The following is a 23,115-nucleotide window of genomic DNA, read 5'->3' as shown; positions in this document are numbered from 1 at the left end:
TGAAGCAATAACAGTTTAAACATATTCTGCAACTACATATATTAGTAACATAGTGAAATCATAAAAGAATAATGTTAAATGAATGTGCCTTTTACATCTCATCCCATGGCATTGTAGAGCAAAAACCAAAATGGCCATCAAAGACCAAAAACCAGAAGAAACTTACCAAATAAAAAATGTCAAAACATAACCAGCAACATTCTTCTTTATGGACAAACTGTTCATTGTAATCCATAATGTGGCACATTTGGAAAATAAAACTGTAGAGATGGCACAAAAAAATACAGGAGATGCCAATATGTGAGCGTTTACAAAAGGAGCGTGCTAGCACTTATGTGTGTAAATGATGTGCATTATCCAATTAAGTAGGAAACCACAAATGCCCTTATTAAACATATTTGTGCTAGTCATAGACCTCAATAATGACATTTGCCGAAGAGTAAACCCCAACATGTATAGAGCTACTCGGAATATGATTAAGCTGGTCCTCTGCCTCCAGCAAACTGAAAAAGTGTTCTCGGTTTTCGTATAACAATTTGTTGCTGCAGAGTCCATGTTGTTCCTAGAGAAAGAATCCATGGCAGAAAGCAGTTATGAAACAAATGTATAGGTTATTCAGGTATTATGAAACATCGTTAAGTATGGACAAGGTTAATGTTGCTGTGGGGAACCACAAAGCAAACTTTATAGCCAGAAAGAATATAAATCCAAGCTCTAGTACGCCTTTACTGATATAAGGGAATGCCCTTAATAAAAACACAATTGTAGGAACCACTTGTCAATCATAAAGAATTTTGATGTAACTCATTACGAAGTGAGCCAATGGTTATGGTCCTAGGGATTCGAGACAGGTCCCTTTAGACAATGACCATAAATGCTAAAAAACACCACACTATGTACAGTGATGATGTCAATAAGTGAGTTTCTTGGAGACAATGTTTGTTCCAAGCCAAAATATGTTTATTGTGGCCATTTAACCCCTTCATTGCGGCCCACGTTCAGCGGACGTCGCGTGCACTACCTCGGTAGTGCTGCGCAAGTCCGCTGAACGTTCCGGCTCCGCCCACGCAATAGAATGTTCCGCACCAGCGCGGAACGTTCGGCGCAGCGGCGGGGTTAAAAGGGTGACTAAATATGCCACAATGTTTGTTTGGCTTTGTACAATCAGGATTTGGTGTAAAAGTGCACTGGGTTGCTTAAGAAGCCTACATTTGAATATACTGGTTATAGGACCCGGTTACACAATTTAAAGGACCTCTATCCTGAACTTTTCAAGACCTTTCAGGTATATAATGTGGCAAAGTAATAAAGATATCTGGTTCATATTGTCTTCACAGGTAATTGAAAAGCATGTTTAGGATACCTTTTACAAAGATAATTCCATGCTTGAAAGCTGAGCACTGCGGCTCCCCACCGCGTCCGACGCTCACACACCGGTCGGGACGCTAAGCTCCACACAGGAGCGGATTGGCAATGCGGGCACTCGGGCACCGAGCAGCACGAGCAGAGATTTCTTCACCGAATGGAGCCGTGATTCAATCGGCCAGCTGCTTTTGTTTACCTCCGGCTCGGAGGTCGACTTTCCAGGCTCCGTGCACTTCGGAGGGCGTTGTGGAGATTGCGGATGTTGGAGAATTAGAAGCTGGCTTTTCAAGGCTGCTCGGGACGGTCTCCAGTTCCTGCGGGCACCCTGGTGTGCTGAGGGTGTGTTAGGAGGCAGCACAGCAACAGAGGGAGTCTGCTTTAAAAAATCTATTTAACCAGGGATCTTTCCAGCAAACTCTTTGCACTATACTTAATAACTTGAAAAGAGCCCTTTCCTGCACAAGTCACTTAGCTGCTCTGTCTGGGGACGTCTTCCCCCATCTTGCCCAGCGGCTGGAGGAGCCAATGAGCTCAGACCACGCCAGGAGGTGCATTTAAGCATGACCGGGGTCCGGCATGGGTCTGCGGCCGTCATCGCCTGGAGGAGACTGGGCTTGGCCCCCCCACGTGGATTCCTGTGAGGAATCTGGAAGCCTGAGGCCCGGTGATGAGTCTCCCACCTACTGCTCTTATACTGCTTAAACTGTGTATCTTGTTCCTTGGGCAAGTCGGGCCTAAACTCAGTCTTATCTTCCGGTTTTTTACCTTTAACAAAAAAAATAGTCACAGGCTCATAAATGGAAAACGTAAAACCCCGGGCCAAGCCCTAAACTCACTAACAGCACCACCTTGGACTCTTTTTGGTAAGAGTAGTGGGGGTCATCACTACTGAAAATGACCTGGCAGAGAGCAGGTTATCACTGGGGGTGGGGAGAGTTTGGGGGGCCTGGTCCTTCCCTTGGGTGGCTGGTTATGCATGCCTTGTAGCTTGCCTTACAAGATCATTCAGTACCCCAGCCTAATAACAGCCATCCTTGCTCACCTCCTGTGGTTCAACTCCCTGTAAACCTCGTCATGGTAACCCCTAACAACAATCTATGTTCACCCCAGTCTAAAAGGAAGAGGCAAACCAAACAACCACCTAAAGCGAGGGTTGCAAAAGGACTTTCTAACATATCCACTGCTCAGCCTACTTCAGCCCAGCGCCATTTGTTCGGTCTGACTGAATCTTGCTGCTACGGACTAGGCAGATTTGTTTGGCAAGCTCAAAGACGTGATCCAGCTAAGTATTGCTCCTCTGATTGAAAGAATATCTGCACTGGAGACAGCCATTACAAAACTAGCAGATTGGTTCGATCCAATTAAGGACACTATGAACTCAATCTGTTCCTTGGGAGGGAGGATTACGGGGGCTGCCTGCTTACTACGCACGTACAGGATACCTTGCGAGACTCTTTGCCCAGAGGTCAAGTTGCAGACAGGGCAGATACCTCCACTTTCAACCCACCCCAGCTGCTCCTCCAGCCTTTGGCTCCCCCAGTTACACAAGCTGCAAGAAATCCAGGAACAGCGGATAGTTTCCAAATGACTCGCGTGGACCAACCTGTCCCTGGGGAGTCGGCGGGCAGACTTAAGTCAGGTGCACAGCTCCCAAGTTTAAATCTGCCGCCGGACTGTTGTTCCTAAACAGCCATCTTGGCAGGGGTTCCGAGTTTAAATGCTAATGCTACAGAAAACTTCACCCAATTGCAAAACAAAGTATGCTATTGGCTGGCAAACAATGCTGACTTTAATTATAAGTATTACGATGATATCTGGTTTGTTAGGAGTGTAGGGTGGGTTGGGCCAATGCCTACGTTTTTAGAGGGGGACTGTGTCGTAATCAACTGTAGGTCACCCGACTTGGCCAAGCGATTACTCTACAGCTCTGCTGCACTGACCATAAGGAAGCCTGTATTAACATTCTTCTGCTTGCCTTTTTCTATCGGTGCTTGCAGTCCCACCCCCCTCCCATGGACAGGAAGATCCATCGTCCTTTTAGGCTCCCAGCCATCCCACCTACACAAATAGCTATCCATCCCTGTGAGTAATATATTTGATCCCCTAAGTATCTGGGGCCAAAACGATTGACTCCAGGACTTATCTTTATGCACCTTTGGGATTCATCCCTTAAGCTCAATGAAGGGTCTCCCAAACTAATTACCGGCAGAGCCAATACCATCAAGTGTTCAAAAGCGCCCATTAAAAATCTTGCGGTACAAAAGGGGGTAACCATCTCGACCAACCGGGTCAGGAGCCCAAGTCTCCTGTAACAGAATTATATCATACTCAGAAGTAAAATCAAGCCAATTAGGGTCTGTTAACTTGTCCCTAATACCTGCTATGTTCCAGCTCAAGATTTTTAATGCGGTACAAAAGGGGGTGGTGATGGATGGAGCATCTGAATCAATCAAACACTCACACGGTGATGGATTAAACCCAGATCTTTTGACTGGGTGTGAGTGTTTAATTGATTCAGATGCTCCGTCCATCACCACCTCCTTTTGTACCGCATTAAAAATCTTGAGCTGGAACATAGCAGGTATTAGGGACAAGTTAACAGACCCTAATTGGCTTGATTTTACTTCTGAGTATGATATAATTCTGTTACAGGAGACTTGGGCTCCTGACCCGGTTGGTCGAGATGGTTACAAAAGCTATTGTGTGGTAGAAATTCCTTCTCTTGGTCGACAGACTTATGGAGGTCTAATCACCCTAGTAAGATTTGCTGCTAATCTGAGAGCATATCCAATCCCTGTCAAATATAGCGGCATCTAGATCCTTTGGGTTCTTAGTTCTAAAGATTTAAACTTTTTTCTTGTGAAATTTTATAATTCTGTTGGGGACCCCGGGTGCCAGCTGGAGGTGCTCTTTAAAGTACTATCATGCCTTGAGCTCAGATCGTTCACTTATCTTAAGTCCTTCAATATAATAATAGGTGGGGATTTTAACGCTAAGCTCGGTCAATACCATTATGAGGGTAACCCTTTTGCGCTAGAAGACCCTGTGATTAGCAATCCCAACTCGGACCAGAGGGCCAGAAGCTTTCCGGGGCTCTTGGTCAGGCTGGGCTAAGAAACGTAAGGCCTGGGGGGTTCCAGTCTTTCCAGGGAATTGCCTACCTTTGTGAGGTGGGGAAAATGGACCAATATAGACTACATCTTTATTTCAAGATCCCTTGATAGTTTGGTTAGCCCAGGAGTGGTCCACAAAACCACTTTCTGCGACCATAACCCCATAGAAATTGTGCTAGGAATCAAGGTTGGCCCGGGCAAACCTCATCTTTGGGCTTCAGTGCTGGTTAATGTTCTTAACACCGCAACCCAACTTGGTCTTCCTCCGATTTGGAAATCAGCCACCATAGTCCCTGTATTTAAAAAGGGGAATCAACTGGACCCTTCCTGTTAATGACCAATTTCTCTGTTATGTTCAGTGGTAAAGGTGGTAGGGCGTATTGTCTTTCAGCGAGTGGAAGTTTGGGCTCGGGCTAAAGACGTCATTTGTCCTGTCCAATATGGATTCAGGGAACGGATGGGCACTGTAGAACAATGCCTGAACCTCAAACTTATCATAGGGAAATATACGTTGTGGCGATGCAGGGATCTATCTTCCTATCATTTATGGACTTTAGTAGCGCCTTTGATCGGGTAAACAGGTCCAAACTTTGGGATATTCTTGGGGAGATGGGGCTGCTTGCCGACCTGATCAACTTCCATAGAGCTCTGCATATGATTGTAAATGCACATGTTAGATAGGGCACAGAGGGCGTAACTATTGAACCTTTTGGCTTTCCGCAAGGGGTTAGGTAGGGATGCGTTTTGGCCCGATTACTGTTTTCACTATATATTAATAGCCTAAAACATGTTTGAGTAAAAACGGTGCGGATCTGCCAAGGGTAAAGACAAGCAGGGTCCTGTCCTTGTTATACGCCGATGACGCTGTGTTGATGGCCCGGATGGCTAACAGGCTAAAACTCCTGGTGGATCTTTTTGTGAAGTTCATGGATGACTTAAACCTAGATACTAACATCTCTAAGACACATTATATGGTCTGTGGTAGGAGGACAGCCATGACGCGGCTGATTGATATTAAACAACAACACATCACCAGAGTTTCCACATTACCTTACCTGGGGATCTCTTTTGACCACCAGAATAACTGGCTTCCCTGTATTTCCAGTCGCTGCTCTAATTTCACCCAAGCCTGTTGTGCCTTCTTTAGATTTTCATTGTCAGTAGGTAACAAGCCTGCTCTGCCCCAGTTACAAATATTTAGAATAAAGTGTCTCCCAGTTCTGACTTACGGAGCTGCTATTTGGGGGTACCGTAAGTGCAAAGGAATCCAGTTGGAGGAGGACAGATTTTGTAGGAAACTCCTCAGGACGGGTCCAAATGGGAAACAACCTTTACAACGCAACTTTTACAACGCACTACCATTACAACAAAACTTTTACAACGCAAAAACCATTACAACGCATGTATTTACAACGCATGTTTTTACAACGTAGGTACCTTTACAACGCATACCATTACAACGTAAGTATTGGTAAGTATATAATTATATTTAAAATGTTATATGTTTGGGTTTTTTTAAGGGGTATTTTTAGGGTTCAGGGTCAGTTTTGGGTTTTTGGGTAAAGGGGTATTTTTAGGATTCAGGGTCAGTTTGGGGTTTTTGGGTAAAAGGGTATTTTTAGGGTTCAGGGTCAGTTTTTAGTTTTTGGGTAAAGGGGCATTTTTAGGGTTCAGGGTCAGTTTTTAGTTTTTGGGTAAAGGGGTATTTTTAGGGTTCAGGGTCAGTTTTTAGTTTTTGGGTAAAGGGGTATTTTAAGTGTTCAGGGTCAGTTTTGGGTTTTTGGATAAAGGGGTATTTTTAGGGTTCAGGGTCAGTTTTGGGTTTTTGGGTAAAGGGGTATTTTTAGGGTTCAGGGTCAATTTTGGGTTTTTGGGGTACAGGGGTACAGGGGTACAGGGTTAAAATAAAGTAAAATTAAATTTAAATTAAATTAATTAAATGAAAATAAATTAAATTAAATTATATTAATTTCAATTAATTTACATTAAAAAAATTAATATATACTTACCAATATTTACGTTGTAATGGTATGCGTTGTAAAGGTACCTGCGTTGTAAAAACATGCGTTGTAAATACATGCGTTGTAATGGTTTTTGCGTTGTAAAAATTTCGTTGTAATGGTATGCGTTGTAAAAGTATGCGTTGTAACGTCATAGATCCGTCCAAATTGTTCCTCATTTGTCACCCATGAGGAATTGGGTTTAAACTACGTGGAGGACCAGGTTAAACTGGCTCCATTGTCACTATGGATTTCTGTTTGGTCTAATGAGAGCCTGTGGTTCAACAGGAGTGTGATTGAGGACAGCATAGAATGTACGTATGGTCTAAAGATACTGTGGTTAAATTACATTAAATAAGTAGCCCACTCCCTCGATCACACAGTTATTTTTGATAGGCCACACCTCCTTAAAAAGGGTGATCGTAGAGTCCTTATGGATTTTCTTTTAAATAAGGTCAATGAGGAAAGGGAAGCTCGGGTGCTGATGAAACACTCTACTAGATCCTTTCATGTTGTTGAAATCAGTTAGTGGCCCCGAAAATTATCTCACTGCAATTAAGCACCCCATGGATAGATCCTTACTTACTAAATTTTGTTTAAGCACTATCCGCGCGATGATTTGCTTCCCTCTGGGTCAGATTGATCCCCATTCCCTTTTAATGTGTCCTTGTGATGACCGTTCCCCCCAGACTTTAATACATTTGGTCCTATTCTGTAAATACTATGAATTTCCTAGATATCTTCTGCTATTACCACTTTTAAAAGAAAGGGGCTTCACTCAATTTCGACCTGATTTTTTTTTTCTTACAACTACTTCAGGACCAGGTGGTGATGACGGCGGTCATCCGCTAGTTAAAAGGCACCTTATACTGGAACAAAATAATGTGTGCATAGTAATAACTATGTATTTGGTAGGCCGGGGTCCTGATCGTAAACAGATTTTATGCGTTTATGAACTTTTTAAATTGGATGAATTGAAATGGTATGTGTCTAAAAATGGTTATAAATGTTTTACGTGCTCCCTTTTAACATGTGTTTATGTACTCCTTTTTAACATGTATTTGTATCTTTTATGATTATTCTGTATAATCGAATAAAGATTAATATCATCATCAATTCCATGCTTCGGGTATGCCTACAGCCAAGGACATTCTGGTCATACTTAGCTTTAATTTATTAACTAATTCGTTTCTGTGAACCATGAACTATCCATGACAGAAGACTGCGTATATCTTACAGTACACTTGGTTATTAATCGCTGATGAATTTATGTTTAGCTGCCTTTTATACTTGATAAGATATGAACTCATCCACATGCTATAATGTGTATGTATCCTGTGAATAATCAACTGGTTGACTAGATATGATTTTCTCTCAATATTAGCATTATTAGTCTATTTAAAATTGTCTTGCAATAGCGAGTGTAATACATTGTAAATAAAGGAAATGATTTAGTACTCTAAAATGTGAAAACAACATTTAAAAAAGGACTCAAACTTTAAAGTCAGTTTCCACAGCTATAGGAGCAATTAATAGGACTTGCTAGATGGTTCAAGAAGCATGTACCAGGATAAAAGGAAAGATGCGGATTGCTTTTCCCAAGCAGAGAGGTTTAAAGCAGAAGTAACAGAGAGGAAACAGACTCCATTTGTACAGTTTTTATCTGTGAAGTCCATGATGTAGGTCTGGTGTGTCCTTTTCATTTAAAGTGAAGTAATAACGTGCACTGAAAACTTAATTTAAAAAATATTTACACGAAGGATTAAACTTTTTCTGCCAAGGTTGTTGTTGAGATTTGGAATTAAGCATTCATGGAAAAGTTAGGTGTTAGTTTAAAACAAGTGTCTCCAACCTTTTCTGTAATAAGAGCTACTAACGTTCAATGAAATTCTGACTGATCTAGTAATATTTTTAGTGTGGTAATAGTGATCATGTCAGACAAGATCACAGTAGTTGCTTTCACATGCAAGATTACAACTGTGATAACATCAGTACATCACAGGATTGCCAGCAGTAATATGAAAAAGGCTTTATCATATGGGAATGCCTCTTCATGATTAGCACAGGACAACCAAAGATACAATGCCCATGGCATCAAGGTAAAGATTTTAATAATACGTCTCCCCACTGCCTCATGATTTATCACTCAAATATCAGACTTGAATATCTATTTTGGAAATCCAACCATTTTTCCTCTAACTATTAGGTTACGAGTTCTGAACATAGACACATTTTCATCTTCAATATAAATTTTTCTCTGATGGGATACATATATTAAGGCAACCAAGCAATATCTTCTAATTGAAAAGGCTGGGCTGCACACAGGAGCGCTGCTTACAGGTAGCTGGAAAGCCAACAGTAGCTAACAAGATACTTGTTGAAGATGCCTGATTTGAAACTCTTAATATTTAAAGACTGTTTAGGTGTATCATGTGGAAAAGCAAAGAGATTTGGTGCACACTGCCTTCAGAGGTTACTGAAAAGAATATTTGGGATACCTTTTACAACAGTCTTTCCATGCTGCAGTGGACAGAGTTTACATTATAAATGAGCTACTTGAACAGCTCTCAAAGTTATAAATAATAAATATTGCATTTGACAATAGTGATCCTCCATAGAGCTCATATGCGCTTGTGGCCTGACGCACAATCAGCACTAATGATCGGCTGCAACTCAATGTAAGGTGCAAGATCTTGAACAACTGTAATAAGAGTGGACCTCAGATTATGTGCTGGTCCCTGTCCTATGTAACAAAAGTGTTCATCCATGCCTAGTTGTTCATGTAATTTTAATTAAATAAGGGGAGTGTTAAGAATTACATACCTGGGAGTCAGATCAAGTAAATCAATAGACTTGGTTCTCACTTCACCTCCTTTCTCATATTCCAAAATAATACCTGTAGAAGGTGGAATGGAAACATATTTGGAATTTCAATCAAATAATGAGTTTGTGAAGCATGAAATCAATTTTGTAACCAATTAATCAACCAGGTCTTATGAAAGCCATAATAACATCATTATACAATCAAATAAGTGTACAAACATTCAGAGCAACAACAAAAAACATTTTGTTTACAGACTATGGGCCTGTTGTTCAAAGCAGTTTAGCAGTTGCAAAGCCTGCAGTTCCCAAAATCACACGGTGTGCAACTGTACAATGGGTATTTGTTATGCACTTAACTCATTTTGTGAATCGGTAACAGGTTACCGAATCACAAAATGGGTTGAGAATCCCATAGAGAATTGTTACTTGGAAGGAGGGTTAAGGAATGTATCAATGTTTTGTGACTGTAATCTTGTTTAAAAATCCTGAAAAGTTATTGACTGCAAAGTTGGAGTGTAACACATTCAAAAAAGAAAAGGGGACTCCCTGTGACCCTTTTCCATTCCCTGTCCACCAGGAGGCCACTTCCAAATCTCAAACAAACTTTAAAAAAGTAACAAACGTTCTTTGTTAAATGCAGTCTTTTTTCATTTATGGAAAAAACGTCTGGATTGGATTAAAAAAAAATGCTTTCTTTATTAAAATGTGATAACAGACATCGTGACCTCCATTACTGTGATGATCTCTTTACCGAATTAAAAATTTTTAAAATACATATACATCTGATAGACCACTGATGCCAAGTTTGGATTTAACACAAAATTAAGAGCCCGGGAAGCAGTGGTGATAATATTCACAACAAAAGATCCTAAGCAGATAGTGATGTTTGTGTACAATAAATTAAGAAGTGAAGTCCGAAAAGTGCCTAGAGACCATTTAACATAATAATAATTTGGTTGGGGAAAGACCACCTGCACTCACATTTAAAAATACATCTATGTGAAATATGATCTTTTAAAAAGGATGAATAATGTTGCATCAAATTTGAATAGACACCACTATAAATAACCACCTGATTATCCTTGCGTTACAAAGGTGGCAGAAGCAGCGAGGGGCTCTAAGCTCAGTGGTAGTTCTGTGCAACGCATATGAAACATTTTGAAGAATGGCATAATCTTTTGTCCGATTTCAAAGTTTGTCACTAATAGCAAATTGCAATACCTAAAGGGCCTGCATTATAAATCTTGAAACCCCATCTCAAACCAGCCCCACATGCTTTATACTCACAGCCAGAGAGTATTCATTCTAAATAAAGTGCTTAGATAGATAAACTGTTCCTTAGATTCAGTAGAAACTTTGGGCCCCCTTACGAAATTGGAGGTGTGGGAGTGGGTCCCCACGACATCACCATGCTCCCACACCACCAAAGTCAACCGCCGCCCGCCTGCCAGATTACGGGTTTCCTCGTGGTCTGGCTGGCGATGCTTTGACGGCCCCTCGGCAGTGCAGTTCTAAGGTCCATATGTAAGCCTTGGAACTTCAGCGCCGAGGGAGCGCCAAAGCCTGTTCCTGCATGGCATGGATTGAGCGGTCCATGCCCTGCATGAACAGGAGTGCATGCACACAGTGGGGCTCAAAATGTGTCCCTCTACATACACCCCCATGCACAGGGGCAGCAGGAAGTCCTGTAGAGCCCCCTTACTTTTCTGACTACCACAATTTTCATGGCAGGCTCCCCGCCATGAAAAGTTTGGAGATCTAGAAAGTCGTAATATGCTTGATGGTGCAGCAACTGCATCATCAGCATATTGCTGCCCCAGACCGCCGTGCCACCGCTGAGGGATCACAGATTTCCGGCAGTTGAGGCAGTCCAGGGTGGTTCGACCACCAAAGTCATAATATGGAGGTCGGAACGCTGGTGTGGCAATGTCACCGTTGCGCCGTCTGGAGTTTGGCAGACCACCAAACTCCTAAACAGGCCCTTAATACACTCTTTAACTTGTATATAAACAGAGAATTTAGAGGAACACATTCAATTCCATATAAAGTTGTTGCCATAATCTTTAAATTATATACTTCAATTGAATGGGTTAGCTGTTCTAACCTAGTGCTTTTAGTACTGACACAAGGTTGGATGATGCTCTACAGCAGAGGTCTTCAAACCTTTTGGACGAGACCCCCGCTAAAATTCCCATGGCAAAGGATTTTTTATGGTGGGGAAATAATATTAAACAGTGTTTAGCAAACCAAAGGGGGCGACTGTGGTTCGGTGTCAGAGGCTTACCACACAGTTCAAACAAAAAGTCTCGAAAAAGAATTACCCAAAAATGCACAACGGTACTTTATTTTTCACAAACAAAACACAATTTGACAAAACTAATTTGGATGATAACTCCTTTCTGAACTAATGTGATGGGTGTGCCCGTTTTTCTCTAAAGAAACATTCAATCAGTGGTTGCACCTCATTAGTACCAGTTTAACACCCAAATATAGCAATATAGCAATAAGCAACAAAAATGTGACCAGTCAAGGTTTGCAAAGTGCCTTTTACTGTGCGGCAAACATGTGTTGCTGATTTTTAGTAACTTTGGAACCGTTTGATTAATAAAAAAGTTTTTTTTGTGAAAATCAGCAGATTATGTGGCAGATAGATTATGATGCAAATATGACACACTGCCACACCATCACATAATTCCAGTGTCTCTGGGTAGAACGGCTGTAATGCACGGGCTGCAAATTTAGTGCACTGCATCCGAGGTGAACCATACATTATTTCATGGGATGCTTTTACAGCTGCATGGAACTGGAGGTTGCTGAACACCATTCATATTATTTAAAGCATACAATTTACAGTTGTTAATGATGAACTGTAGGGTCCAAGTAGTATGCTTTCTATAATTCATGGGGAGGAAGTGATCCTTTAATCTTCTTTCATACCGTTTTTCTATAAAGGTTTTTAACATTATGAAAACAGGTGCTTATATTTTAGCAAAAACTGACTCCTGGCTATATTAATTTGCTGATGTTGATCACTTCAGTCATGTTTGAGGGGGTGGAGGGCCCTGAGTGTCTGAACATGGGGGTTGGGTCAAAGGTGTGGCTAAAAAACCAAACATTTTGTACATTTCTATTTTTTTTTTTACAGACCTTTATTGTATAATTCTTGAACGACACAGCATACAGCCTACAACCCCAAGGGCCGGCCACGTTGTTAGAAACCACTGCAATGGAGCGCACACCGCTAGCCCCTCCTCCAAATCGCCCCTCGAGATTCTGGTACTTGTAGTTCAATAGTGGATCACCCAGGTGGGTGCAAGTCGGTACTTGTTAGACTGATGAATCTCTAGACCCGATACATGTCCCGGGTTTTTTGGATGGAGGAGGGGCTAGCGGTGTGCGCTCCATTGCTGTGGTTTCTACTAATTGGCTCCCTTGAGCGTTGAGCCGACGGGCTCCTGGATGCTGCCCTGCGTGCCGGTTCGGGCATCAAAGCCATTGACGGTTGTTTGGCGGCCTTCTCCTCCACCCCTAACCATTTTCTCTACTGATGAGGGAAGTTATCCCGAAACCTGAGCCATGTCTCGGGCGATACCCAAAAACCCGGGACATGTATCGGGTCTAGAGATTCATCAGTCCAACAAGTACCGACTTGCACCCACCTGGGTGATCCACTATTGAACTACAAGTACCAGAGTCCCGAGGGGCGATCCGGAGGAGGGGCTAGCGGTGTGCGCTCCATTGCTGTGGTTTCTACTAATTGGCTCCCTTGAGCGTTGAGCCGACGGGCTCCTGGATGCTGCCCTGCGTGCCGGTTCGGGCATCGAAGCCATTGACGGTTGTTTGGCGGCCTTCTCCTCCACCCCTAACCATTTTCTCTACTGATGAGGGAAGTTATCCCGAAACCCGAGCCATGTCTCGGGCGATACGCAAAAACCCGGGACATGTATCGGGTCTAGAGATTCATCAGTCAAACAAGTACCGACTTGCACCCACCTGGGTGATCCACTATTGAACTACAAGTACCAGAGTCCCGAGGGGCGATCCGGAGGAGGGGCTAGCGGTGTGCGCTCCATTGCTGTGGTTTCTACTAATTGGCTCCCTTGAGCGTTGAGCCGACGGGCTCCTGGATGCTGCCCTGCGTGCCGGTTCGGGCATCGAAGCCATTGACGGTTGTTTGGCGGCCTTCTCCTCCACCCCTAACCATTTTCTCTACTGATGAGGGAAGTTATCCCGAAACCCAAGCCATGTCTCGGGCGATACCCAAAAACCCGGGACATGTATCGGGTCTAGAGATTCATCAGTCCAACAAGTACCGACTTGCACCCACCTGGGTGATCCACTATTGAACTACAAGTACCAGAGTCCCGAGGGGCGATCCGGAGGAGGGGCTAGCGGTGTGCGCTCCATTGCTGTGGTTTCTGCCGGCCACGTTGTTCATAATGTCCTTTCATCACTCGCGGATTAACACAGCCCTTCTGCCCACACCCCTGGGGTCCGGCGGCGTGGTAAAATAAAGTGTACATAGATCAATCAGTTTGTGTTCCGGTTAACCTATAGGTCTATTATTTTTTGTTTTGTAACAAACATACACGTTGACAATCAACACCATTTTGTACATTTTTTGTGTCTTTTACTGTCAGATAGCTACATATAATAACAGGCAGCTTCAATGAGTAATACATAAATATAGTTGTTACTCTGTGGGAGCTGCACTATACTACATTATGAAACCTCTATTAGTTAATGCACTGCAAAGGTCTGTGTAACCAGAGAGCCACAGAATTAAATCCTGGTCGGTGCAGTGGATAATAGTGGCACTCTAGTGGCGCAGAATTCAGAGCCATATCTACAAGGCCACACAAAGCCAGTTTGCATGGCTTTTCACGGCCTTGTCTATATGGTGTAAGGCAACTCAGTGCAGGTTGCTGTGTTACCTTACACTGCGTCAGGAGGATGTTCCATGGGTGTTGCATTAGGTTTTTCCACGCAACTCCCATGGGTTTTGACACATTCACAGAGCTCTGTAAACCTGGGAATGTGTCAAAACTGTGTGCCTCCCCAGGTGAGGTGTAACAAGGAGAAATATCTTTATTTCCCTTCACTTTTTCCTCTTGCTATGTGTGCTGCATACATAGAAAGAGAAAATGGCCTCAATGGATTGTATTTGTGCAGAAAGGTGTCCCTTCCTGCACAAAAATATTCCTGCCAACAATGCAGACACCCTTGGAGCAAGGGTGCCTGCATTGGTGCTAGGCACCAAATTGTTTGATGGTAAAAAAAACAGACATGCCCCCATACCTTGGAAATCCGGTGCATTCCTGCCTTTCGAATTGGCGTAGGGCAGCGCAGCAGAAGTACTTGTGGTACTGCCCTACGCCAATTCATTGTGAATGAGGCCCATAGATTCTAGTAATTCACAGACCAAATGTACTTCAAATGCTTTACATAATTATCCCTTCAACACCTCTTCAGGGATAGTAAGCGCTATGTATATACGATGACAAAAGCACGCACTTCACAGTTCAGTTGTTAACTCTTTGCATTACCTCTAAAAAAGAATAAATGTTCATTATCAAAAAGCTTCAAGTTAATCGATCGGCTCCCAAGCATCCTTTACATCTGCAGATTAACTCGTTGCACACATTTGCATTTCTTTCAGGGTAGCAACACACTGGCAGAAAGGCATGTTCAGCTAAATGCCTGGCTTTGGTTTCACAGCACAGGACACTCCCTGAATGACACTCTAGCTGAAGCATTAAGCCATCGGAATGAACCGTCTGGGACGGTTGTTTTTGTCCAAAATGAAGAGCAAACGCTTTGGAATGCAGGCAGAAGTGAGGCAGAAAAATGCACGCCCCATTCCCAGGATTCCATGCCCCCCCCCAGGGGTCACGACCCTCAGATTAAAGACCTCTGCTCTACAGTAAGATATTTAGGGCCGGATTATGATTTTGCCAGTCCAATGGACCAACTAAACCTACGATGGCAGTGCGGTCACCACCGCACCGGCACTCTGACCGCCATATTACGACTTTGGCAGGTAGACCACCAAGGGACCGTCGCAACTGGTAGGGATCCACTATCCCTCGATGGTGGGGCGTCGGTCTGAGTCAACAATATGGTGGCAGTTTCCAGACCTCCACGCTTTTCATGAATAGTGTAGCGGTCAGGAAAGTAAGGAGGCCCTACAGGGCCCCCTGGTGCTCCTGTGCATAGGGTTTACATGCAGGGGGCCAATGTTGTGCCCCCTCCTCCGTGTGCACGCACCCCTATTCCTGCACTTCATGGATTGCACAGTCCATGCCATGCAGGAACAGGCTTTGGAGCTCCCTAGACGCTGCAGTTCTAATACTCACATATGGACCATAGAACTGCACCGCCAAAGCACCACCTGCCAGCCAAGGGGGAATCTGGTCATCTGGCAGGCAGGCGGCGGTTGACTTTTGTGGTGTGGGAGCGGGATGGTGGCGTGGCGGCCTGCTCCCACACCGCCAAAGTCGTAATTAGGCCCTTAGTGTGGTGTAAATTTCACATAATGCGTTAATATGATTCCAATAATAGTATAGTGAGTCATTGACTTCAACCACACTCCATTCAAATGCCAACAAAATTTGAAGCTCCTATGGTGTTTAATGAAGGAAAGGCTCTTACGTGTTTCTCTATATTAACCTTTAGTACATATGAACCTACAGACTAATTTAGGGCATTCTCTTAAGTCCTACAGGGGTTAACTCAAAGATAATAATGTTATCTGCATAAACAACAGTACTGAGTTTAATCCCTATAATGCTGGGGGAAATGTATGCACAGACCCTAAAGTACCCAGTAAATTATATATATATATATATATATATATATATATATATACACACACACACACACACATACATACATGTACACAAACACCCTTCGGCAAAGAAGAACATGGAAGCCAAATTCCAGGGAATTCAGGCGCTTTCTTAAACACATTAAATAATTTGGCAGCCAGCATAAATATCTGTCCCAATGCATTTCAGCTCTGCTTCGGAGCCTTGCTCAAAGGAGAATAAAAATGTCTTGCTCTCAGAAATGACCATCTGTTTAAAAGGCTCCTTAATTGGATGGTTCACAGAGTTTAAAGGTAATTTACATAAGCATGTGCAGAGAACACAAATCAGCACTCTAATATCTCCTGCAGCATTTGAAATCCCTTAATAAAAATACTGCATTAATGTCATTGTTCATTCCAGTTCAGTGTACAAAACTAAAGTCAAGTCAAGTCAAAAGATCTTTATTCGGATTGTAGAACATCCATAAAAGTACATATAAAACCCGGCAGAAATAAGACATAAGTAACACCCACATAATTACAAATTCATAGTAATGTACAGCTTTATCATGTGCAAAGAGGCAATCATTGGTGCAAAATGTACAATGTGCAAAATATGCATAGTGCAAATATTTCAGTCAATGAGCAAAGAGGCGCGAGACCGTACAGCTGCTTTAAAAAAGCAGCTCACTCTTAAAATGACCTCATCCGTCTTTAACAATAGCAAATCTTTAAAAGCTAATTTAAAATCAGTCAAGGCATTTTTTCTACAATACGGCATTAAAAAGTGCAAAGTATGCATTCTATAAAAACCACAAAAGAAAGTAAAATGGAGCAAACTTTGTTTGTCGCCATGGTTACAGGGACAGCTTAGATTTTCCACATGTTTGTTAAAGCCTAACGGGAAGCTAAGTAAATTTATAATGCTTCCATCCCTGAACCGAAACAACAAACTCCTGTTCCACCTGCTTAACTTTATGCGAAGATAGCCCTGGGACAGGGCATAAGGTTTGTCGCTTGGCTCCCCAAGAGAAATATACCTGGATGTGGATGGCTTTGCAAGTCGCACCTTAACCTCTCTTTTCGGTAAGAATCACACAGAGCCTTTTTTATTAAGTTCTTATGTGTACAGTCAATCATTTGCGGGGATTTAAAAAGATGTCCTTGCCCCACACTCGATAGACTGTTTTCCACGGCCTTAAACCAGGGTATGAAGTTAGCCCTCTCACAATTTCGGCAGTCCATAATGATGTCACGCAACAGGGAGGCAGCAGGATTACACCAAATTTTTATCCAGAAAAGTGCAGGTCTGGATCTTATGAAGTCCTCTATATAGTGGAGGTTTAATTCCCTATGGCAAACATAAGTTGGTGCAGTAATAACCCCCCCCCAAAACCTTCCGGCAGAATCGGTTTTCTTCGGTCTGTAGTTGGGTACAGTTCGAATAACCCCACACCTCAGCACCATAGGTTCCTACAGGTAAACATTGCGTTCTATAGATTTGTAACAGTGATATAATCACATCTGCCTGGATAGGTTGGCGGAGGGAGGTTAAAGAGTTTATAGCTTTGCTCATTTTGTTCCTTCCCTGAGCAACGTGGGGCTGCAAAGATCCGGTATTGGAGAATAACAAACCAAGATAGGGGAAAGTGCAAGTGCTTTTTAAAATATTGTCCCCTGACAGGATCTGGCTTATTTTGTGACATTTTGGGCCACTTGCCATTATGAATGACTTCTTAAAATTGGTGCAGAGGCCCAAATCTGCCATATATTTAACAAAACCCGAAATTAGGATTCGCAATGCATTGGGTGTGCGGCCCATAAGGACCGCATCGTCCGCATAGAGGAGTGCGGGGACAGGTTTCCCATTGACTTGCGGAACATCATTAGTTAATTTGCTCAAAGAATCACTCAATTCATTTTTATACAAAATAAAAAGCAGGGGGGGCAGAACACAACCCTGTCTGACCACCCTGCTGATTAAAAAGTCATTTGAAACTTCACCATCGTTGTTAATACGAACACGGGCTTTCAGGTCGCTATGGAGATGTGCCAAAAAATAAACTAAGGATTTGTCTAAACCATAATTCAGCAGGACTAACCATAAGCGGGAACCGTTAGCAAAATCAAAAGCAGGACTCAAATCCATAAACCCAAAATATAAAGGTGATTTTTTGGCGATCGTGTATTTGGCCATAAGCAGGTTTAGGTTTAAGCACTGCTCCACCGTGCCCACTTTGCTTCTGAAGCCTAACTGGCATGGGTGTAAGATGGTGTTTTCTTCCGCCCAGGTTCTAATTCTGTTAAAAAGGACCCTGCCTAAAACTTTTAACGTGTTGTCAATTAAAGATATGGGGCGGTAGCAACCAGGGTCAAGTCTATCCCCATTTTTTGAAAATTGGTACGATAGTGCTGCTAGACCATGTTTCCGGGACGGGGGTGTGGGATAAATTATTAAAAACGTTGCATAACAACGGTGCCCAAAAGTCGGGTTCAGATTTGATTTGTTCGATGGATAGGCCATCAGGGCCGGGGGCTTTATTCCCAGCACTTTCAATGATGGCGTCCTCCACCTCCGACAATAAAATATTCAAGGGCATTACTGCTGAGACAATTTCTATTGGGTTGCCAGACGCAGAAGCATCATAGATCTTAGAGAAATGGTCAACCCACGCATCCCCTGTTATGTTACAGTTGATAGGAGAAATATTAGAACCCAATGATCTAAGATTCTTAACCGCCCTCCAGAACCCGCTACATCTCTTAAGGTAGCTGTGCGGACAAGAGAGTCCCAGTGGTCTTTTATTAACTCTTCAGATCGGATTTTTAGAGTGTGTTTGTATCTAGATCTCAGAGTCCTTACCAGGGACAAATCACGTGGCACAGCAATAAGGGTGGCCCTAAGTTCCCGGTTGGCTTTAGAGCATGAGGTATCAAAGCACCTGGGATTGCTATTGTTATGGGCTGAGACAGGTTTAGAAATTTCCATTTTTATAGCCTTGCAGAGCTCACAAAATGAATTAACAATATCAGGCCCGGGGCTGGCAGTAGATAGACAAATCGAGGCTAGGGTAGGATGTTTTTTAATGACTCTAGCCAAAACACCCTGGTTGTCTATCCCCTTCCAGGCTACCCTTAGCCGGTCTGTCGAGGACGTTAAGTTTTTGGCCCCAATTTCTATTCTCTTCCCCGGGTTTTTAATTGATTTAAGACAGATTAGTATTGGGTAATGGTCACTATACGTGGACCTAATAACCTCTGATTTTAATAAAAGATCCTCAAGGAGGGAGGAAATAAATACGTAATCTATGGTGGTTGAACTCCCACGCCCAATATAGGTGGGGACGGGTGCGTTGTCCATACCAGTGTCTAATTTCTCCATTGCATCAACTAGGTCACGTGTATCTAGCAGGTCTAGTAATTCTCCTCTCTTGCAGGGTGGGGTTCTAAGGTGAATGTGTGCGTTAAAATCACCTCCTAAACAGATGCCATCGAATCTGCCATATTTTTGGCCATCCACAACTTCATCAATAAATTAAACAATTTTAGGAAATTGGTGATAGGATGGGTTGTAAAGTCATTATTGTAAAAGTTAATGAGACATAACTTCAACCTGCCGGTATATCTCAACGCCATAAAATTATTGTTATTTGTTGGGAGTGGTTCAATATTAACTCCCGCAGTGATTTTGACCCAAATGGATAGACCCCCACTGGCACGACCAATGGGAGGGGAAGGGACGATCAAATTATGGCAGCTATAACCTTCGAGGAGTAGAGGTCTCGTGCACCAGGTTTCCTGCAATATTAGAACATCAAAGCTGGTTACCCAATCAGTCCAAGACTTTATATTCATTTTAGCACTAAGGCCTGCGATATTCCAACTCAAGATTGTTAAATCCTCGGAAGCTGTGGCGGGGATGTGGCCCTGGGCACCTTTTAAGGTATTGAATGACACCCTACACCTGCCTACTGAATTGGATGGTGGCACAATGGAACAAGTAGACGGATTTCCTGCAAGGACATGCCTATTAATATGGTCACTGACAGAAGTATTAGGTGGAGTGCCTAATGGTCAGTCCAAGCTACATGTTTCTGCTAGTGCGGTGTATCTATTAAAAAGTGGAAAAGACGGTGGGGCTGGATAAAGTTGCCTAGGTGGGGGCCTATAAAAGTAGGCTAAAGGCAAGGGAGTAACAACAGTGGATGGACCCGGATAGATGCTGTTGTGGTTGAGTATGTATTTAGCAGTGCCAGGGCACCTGAAGTTTACAACAATGCAGTCCCCATTAAAGTCTTTACGTAGGGGACCGACCCGGCTCACTCGACGGGCAGACAAAATTTCATTTGAAATGTCATGACCTACCCCCTTATGCTTGGTCAGCCAATCGATGCACTTATTGTTCAGCTGGACCCAAGATTCGCCTTGTCCATCCTTAAGGGGTGGCACGCCTGCCAGTACTAAGACGTATGGGCAGGCGTCAGGTGGTAAGTGCAGGGCAAGTTCCGGAGATTTTGTTGGTTGCTAACGGCCGGTTGTCCCTTCCTGGCGTCATTACTGCTTTGTGCCACAGGTTTTGCAGTGGTTATAATAGGGCCCTCCTGCCGGGTGCTGTTGGTTGTGGTGGTAGTGTGAGAAGAACCAACTGCTGCGGGAGGAGTGGGCTTGGCTTTCGTGGCAGGTTTGATTTGCTCTGTATTATCACGTCTAGATGTAGTGTTGACTATTGGGGTGCTACTAATAGCTTTGGGCCCACCCTTTGAATTGCTACTGGTACTGGGCCCACCACACAGAATAACCTTGCTGGCAGACTCTAGGTCTTTCAAAAGACGGTCACCCCTCATCTGATCAAGGCTAATCGCCCCTTTCCTTTTTACCTCTTCCTTTTCGACTAAAGTTTCTAATTTATCTAATCTTTTAAAAACAGTATTAAATTGTTTGATCAATTGACTTTCCAATTGTTTAAAAATAGTGTCCACAATTGTCTCGATGAAATTCCCATTGGGCTTGGATTGAATAATGCTTTCAGTTAAAAAGTCAGTTTGTGTGCCCAGGGAGTTATGTTCATCAACGATGGGGACAGCCATCTGAGCAGGTTGAAGGATTTCAGAGTTAACAAAGTTACCCTCAGATTGCTGCTGTTTCCCTCTAGTCCACATACTCTGTGGAGTTGGTTGGTTCGTATTGCGGCAGGTTGCTTCCTTTTGTTTATTGTAGATTTCAGGGGACCCCTATTCCTTTTACCTTCACCAGTTTTGTTGCTCGGAGACAGGGATAAAATGACAGTCTGTACAACACAGTCGGGCTGAGAATCGATGGTTATGACAGAACTGCTAAGACTGCTAACCCCAGGCAGTATTTCCAGCGAGGTTACCTTGGTAATGGGTTTCAAGATGGTTATTGCTGGTGATAGCGGTAGATTGTTAGATGGACTAGCTTGGGGAGACTGCAGGTGACTGGTACCACAGCCCAAAGACATCCTCCTTTCGGTATTAGCAATTTCCTCCTGGACCATAGTAAGGGCGTTTTCCAGTAAATGTTCAAAGGAGGAGGGTGAGGCAGAGGGGCTTACAGGGGCGGGCGTTGTGGAGATTATATTACGTTTTCCCATAATCACTTTACCCCGGCTCACCTCTGAATGCAGCTCTTAGAGAGGTGGCCCGCCCGACCTCTGATGTCCTCTGAGGGCCTAGGAGGGCCCGCCCTTTGCCCGGGCTTTGCCCGGCGCACTCCCGCGCAGCGGGTTTAGAGGTCGGCTAAAATAGGGAGGGAGATGTCCGGGGGGCGTGTACAGCAGGGAGAGCAGCCCAGGTGGAAGAAATTGGGCGCACAGGGACTCCTGGGAGATGGAGTCCCTGCTTCAACACTCGCAGCCCTGCTCCGCCGCAACACAGCCCGCAAAGTTCCTCCTCAGGTGTGCAGCCCCATTAACAGCTCCCACTGATGGCAAGGCGCTGTGGGACCCGCGCAGCGGGTCCGGCGAGCCGTAGAGGGTTGACGGTGGCGAAAAAAGAGGCAGCAGCCAGGGACCGGCCACGACGTTCCAAATAGCAAAGTCAGTATAATTCAATTCAAAAGATTGCAAGCATGCTGTGGTGCACTATCAAATACTGTGCCTTCCTTCAGCTCGAATTTCTCCTGTAAGGACACCTCCTGTCAAGACAAGACCTTTGCAAGGCTTGCTCGCCACTTTTATAGGCCTAGGATCATGACTTCTGTAGAACTTGTGTGAACTACCAGACCAGTGGGACGACAAGGCAGAGGCTTGAAGCCCCCTAATCCTTTGCCAGTCATTGGCACAACCTTTGAGAGGGTGGGCATCTGCATTGTTGGTCCTATGAATCCCCAGACTGCCTCAGGCAACAGGTTTATCCTGTTCTGGAGGGAGCCACTGTAGGTGCAGTGTCAGTTCTCAGAGGGATTGCCTCTGGGTACCTAGTGGAATGTTGCACTATATGAGGTAACACAGAAGGGAGTGGGATTCCGCCCCTTCAAGCTTATATATGAACACTGTGTCAGGGGACCTCTGAGTTTAGTGAAAGAAGGGTGGGAGCAAGCTACCTGGAAGATTCCCCAAGATGTATTGAGCTACATGCTGGCCATCAGAAGTCAAATGGCTAAGTTGTAGAAGCAAGCTTTAAACAACTTAGAAGCCAGTCAGGATGTAATAAAACAATGGTATGACCAAGGTTCTACCACTGTGTACTTGCAACCTGGGCAGAAAGTGTAGGTTGTGGCACCTGTGGAGCACAGGGGCCTCCAAGACCGTTGGACTGGACCCTATGATGTGTATTAAAAGAAGGGTGAGGCCACCTACCTGGTGGACCTTAATTCCCCTAGGCACCTCACAGGCTTTCTCCATGTCAATCACCTCAGAAACCATTTTAAGAGGTCTGAGGTCACCATGCTGTTGGTGACATATAGAGAGGAGGAAGAGGAGAGTGAACCTCTCCCTGACCTCTTAGACTCCAAGAAGAAATATGCATCAGTGGAAGAAGTCATCCTT

At 43.7% G+C, this 23,115-nt stretch overlaps 1 protein-coding gene across 1 annotated transcript in view; it reads right to left on the bottom strand.

The window, feature by feature from the left end:
* DAW1 (dynein assembly factor with WD repeats 1) overlaps window positions 1-23,115 on the bottom strand; it is a 192,097-nt gene that overhangs the window by 147,282 nt on the left and 21,700 nt on the right. The window contains exon 2 of the mRNA XM_078665688.1: window positions 9,302-9,374. Within this exon, the coding sequence (XP_078521814.1) occupies window positions 9,302-9,374 (73 nt within the window). The remainder of the gene's footprint in view (window positions 1-9,301; window positions 9,375-23,115) is intronic.

The sequence above is a fragment of the Lissotriton helveticus genome, chromosome 11, assembly GCF_964261635.1.
Source record: "Lissotriton helveticus chromosome 11, aLisHel1.1, whole genome shotgun sequence".
NCBI classification, from domain to species: Eukaryota; Metazoa; Chordata; class Amphibia; order Caudata; family Salamandridae; genus Lissotriton; species Lissotriton helveticus.
This window is presented reverse-complemented; position numbering and strand designations above follow the sequence as displayed.